Raw genomic sequence first — 4,011 nt, 5'->3', positions numbered from 1 at the left:
GGTAGTAACATAAAGAGGTTTACAAGTTACTGATTCTGACAGTTATCTAAAAGGATGCAACATGTCCTGCAAATTTAATATGTAGACAGAATAGCAAATACAAATTCAATTCACCCGTGCTCCTAAAGTGACTGGTGCAACATAGGAAATATTTATTAACACTGGGACCTGATGAGTCTGGGACCTGATGATGTCTTAGTTGGTCTTAGAGAGTTAGTTGGGCACAGCCTGGCTGCATCAGATGTTATCCCTGGCAGGCACCGACAGCGGGGGAAGGTGATTCCCGCCCTTTTGACTGAGGAAAGAGTCAGCCACTGTAGCGTGCACCGCAGCGTAAAGTAGAGGCTTACGGCTTATCTGCTCTGGCCGTGTTTACTCTCCCTCCGCCCTCGGGACCAGAATAGCCAAGGGCGCATGGGGTCTTAGTCCCCAACCCAGAGGTCCATCTAGGGTTAGGGTTCAGGGTTCAGCCTAGTCCCAGCCCGCTCCTGGCCTGCTGGACCTGCGGCCGGGGGAAACCTCCTCATCAGAGTCTTCAGCCTGAGGCGGAAAGCAGCTGTCAAGCTTCCTACGGAGCCTCTTTCTGAACTGGAAGGTGCGCTGCACGCCAACGTAGGTGTACTCCTGGGCCTTGAGTTTGGCATAGTAGTCGGAGAACTTGTTGAAGAGGATGGAGATGGGCATGCCGTTCAGGATGATGCCGAAGGAGATGCAGCCAAAAGCCACACAGCGGCCCAGATAGGAGATGGGCACCACGTCCCCGTAGCCCACCGTGGAGATGCTGACCTGGAGGCAGACAGGACAGGTGTTAGTTCAACAGTGTCGTTTCTGAACAGCAGGCACAGAGCGGAGGTGGGCATCACAGCCCACTGTGGTGGAGGATGGAGCCAGGGTCATGCTTTGGTTCTCCCACATACTCTTCAGTAGGATCGGTATCATTATGTAGAGTACCAAACACTTGTACTTTCATCAGAGCTGATGTGAATGAAACCTTACCCGGAAGCCAGATTGAGTATGCACACAGCACTTGAGGTCAGGTCAGGGCAACAGGCAGAGGTCAAGAATAATTATGCTGACTACAACACTCATCATGACCTTTGACCTATGTTAAAGCAGTGGAAACGTCCTCTGAGTATGACAAATTCAACTTCCAGAGGACAGAGGACTTTTCCAACTCTTATCAATTATATAAATTGCAATCCCTGTGTGTGGCTAGAAACGAAATGCATATCATGGAGTTAGGCGGGATTAAACACGTACACGTACGGTACAAGTTAACAGCTGTCGGCAGCAGGATAAAGCTGTATGTCCCTCTGAGCCTGAGAGGAGGATACAGAGACGATAATATCTAAACACAACATAATGCTGTCTCATGAGAGATCATTAAATAAATGAAATGAGATCTGAAAGACTTTAATGTTATTATACTGAGCAACAAAAGAAAGATCACGACATGCTCGTATTTAGTAATCCCTTTGTCATCCTATGCAAAGTTGGATGCTGAAAGTGCATTACAAACTGAGAGTTTTGTGAGACCCTACCTATTACAAATTTCAGATATTTTCTCTATCAAATGTGTTGTATTATTTTCTAAACCTTAAATATTGTCCTCTAAGAGTATTAAAAGCCTCCCGTTAATGGCCAGAAATGTATTATGGAACTAGGAAATATGTAAAAAGCACAACAAAAGGACACAAAATCAAATAATATATGGAATGTGGAATGGAAAGTGTTTTTGAATGTGTGACTTTGAATGTGTTGTGATAAAGTAAAATTTCGTCTTCATAGCATCTTAATTGTCGAGATTTGTGTTACTTACTGCAGCCCACCACCACGCATCTGGAATACTGCTGAAGGGGGTTCCAGGCTGGTCCACCTCCACGGAGAACATCAGAGCTGAGAAGGTGAAGATGCCCATAGCGATGAAGAGGAAGAGGCAGCACACCTGTTCCGAGCACTGCCGGATGGTGAAGCCGAATGCACGCATGCCCGTGGAGTGGCGAGCCAGCTTCAGGATGCGGAAGATGCGCATCAGCTTGACAACCTTGAGCACCTTGCTGACCTTGCTGACGCGGGCCATGGTTTTCAGATCCTCCTGGGCGCTCAGGTCCTCCGCGTCCGTGAACATCTCAAAAACAATCTGCAGGAAGTAGGGCATGACAGCCACCAGGTCCACGAAGTTCAGTGCACTTTTCAGGAAGTGTTTGATGTTGCAGGTAGTGAGCAGGCGCAAGAAGTACTCCAGTGTGAAGAACAGGATGGAGCAGATCTCCACGCACTCCATGTAGGTCTTCCCGTAAATGGTGTATATCTTCAGTTCTTGGACAGTGTTCAGGGTCATGGCCACAATGGAGATGAGCACAAACAGGCTAGAGAACACAGCAAAGGCCTTGGCAGCCAGCGAGGAATAGGGGTTCTCCATCAAGTCCCACAGGGTCTTGCGGAAGTTACCTAGGAACATGGTCTTGAAGCCCTCCTCATCATGCTGTGGCTGGATCTCTGCCATCAGCTCCTGGTTGACCTTCAGGTGGTCCTTGATCTCATCGACCTTCTCCTCGAACAGGATGCGGCAGCAGCGAGGGGTGTCCTTCATGCGCAGCCCCCAGAAGTTCATCTCCTCCTCAAAGTGGATGGGGCACAAGCTCTCCATCACCCACATCACGCTGCTGCTGTAGAAGTGGAAGATGTGGTGGAAGAACATGGGGTCTCTGTCGAAAAAGTACTCATTGTTGACAACTGAGTAGTCATCGCAGAGCGTCAGGCGTTTGACGGGGTCGGTGCAGAGCACCAGAGTCCCGATCCTAGTTTTGGGGTAGCGGAGGACCAGGTGCTTTTGGATGTGGAAGACCTTCCCTCCAACATTGATGTTGACGACGGTTGACTGCCGGTTTCGTTTCTCACTCTCCTCCCTCTGCTGGGTGTTTTTGTCATTGCGGGCCTCTGGAGCAACAGGGCCATCCAGGCTGTCCATAGACGTCCATGCTTTAACAGAGCTATCCTGCGCAAAGGGGAAGGCACTCTCCTCTTTGTCGATGCTGTGAGAGAAACTGTCGTTCAACTTCACGCTTGCAAACAGACTGGAGCGACGTTTTTTCAGTTTCTTCTTCAAATGCCTCAGAGGAGGATCCATGGTAGTGCCCGCTCAGAGGTCAGTAGGGAGTCAGGAGAAGAGATTAGAGTGTGGTTGCCAACAGAGAGACGTGTTGCAGAAATTCCCCCAGTTACTAAGTTAAGTCAGTAAAAGAATGACAAGTCCAATATTCCAAAATATTTCTATTCAAACAGCTTTTCTTGCTCTCGCAGATACGGCCGACTGCAGGACAGAGATCTGACGTGTCTCCCTCAGCATGGGAGAAGATCAAGCGAGTTGGGGCTTCATCCTCATCACTGATTCTCTAATCCCATTGCCGTTCTTCCTGTCTAAACGGGAGTTAAAAATACTGTTGGTGGGGATTAGAGTTGTGATTTAAGGCTTTGGATCTGAGAGGAGAGGACGGGCAAAGACAACGGTCATCCATAGGGACAGGGCCCATTAGGGATGAGAGACAGCAGTCATACATAAGGATAGAGTCAGTTACGGCTGAGAGACAGCAGCCACCCATAGGGACAAGAAATCTGAATCAGAATCTGTTTATTGCCATGCAGTTTTACAGCATACTAGGAATTTGCTTTTGGACGAGGTGCATAACATTTAGACAACATTGGACCGGGTGCAGGGATGAGACAGGACAGTGCAAAAGGGCAAGTACAAAAAGCTAGTGCAAAAAAGGATAAGCTAAAGAAAAGAACAATGTTCAAAAAAAGTAGTGCAGTCAGTGTATATACAGTGAGTATGCAGAGTGTAATGTGTAGGCGAGTGGGTGTATGTGTGCAGTCGGGAAGAAGCTGTCTCTGTGGCGTGCAGACGTGGTCATGATGAACCGCAGCCTCCTGCCTGAGGGGAGTGGCACGAAGAGATTATGGCCGGGTTAGGAGGGGTCAGCCGCAATCTTCCTGGCCCCCTTCAGGGTC

The 4,011-nt window shown here is 48.7% G+C and overlaps 1 protein-coding gene across 1 annotated transcript; it reads right to left on the bottom strand.

Moving 5' to 3' along the window:
* Positions 1–471: 471 nt before the first annotated feature.
* LOC311316398 (potassium voltage-gated channel subfamily V member 2) lies at positions 472–3,130 on the bottom strand (the record flags this gene model as incomplete). The annotated part of the gene is made up of 2 exons (XM_084447239.1): positions 472–786; positions 1,820–3,130. The coding sequence occupies 2 exons, from the start codon at positions 3,128–3,130 to the stop codon at positions 472–474; spliced, it is 1,626 nt and encodes a 541-aa protein (XP_084303365.1).
* Between the last annotated feature and the right edge of the window lie 881 nt (positions 3,131–4,011).

This window comes from Borostomias antarcticus (assembly GCF_949987555.1).
Source record: "Borostomias antarcticus genome assembly, chromosome: 12".
NCBI classification, from domain to species: domain Eukaryota; kingdom Metazoa; phylum Chordata; class Actinopteri; order Stomiiformes; family Stomiidae; genus Borostomias; species Borostomias antarcticus.
Note: the sequence above shows the minus strand (reverse complement) of the source record. Positions and strands in the feature narration are given on the sequence as shown.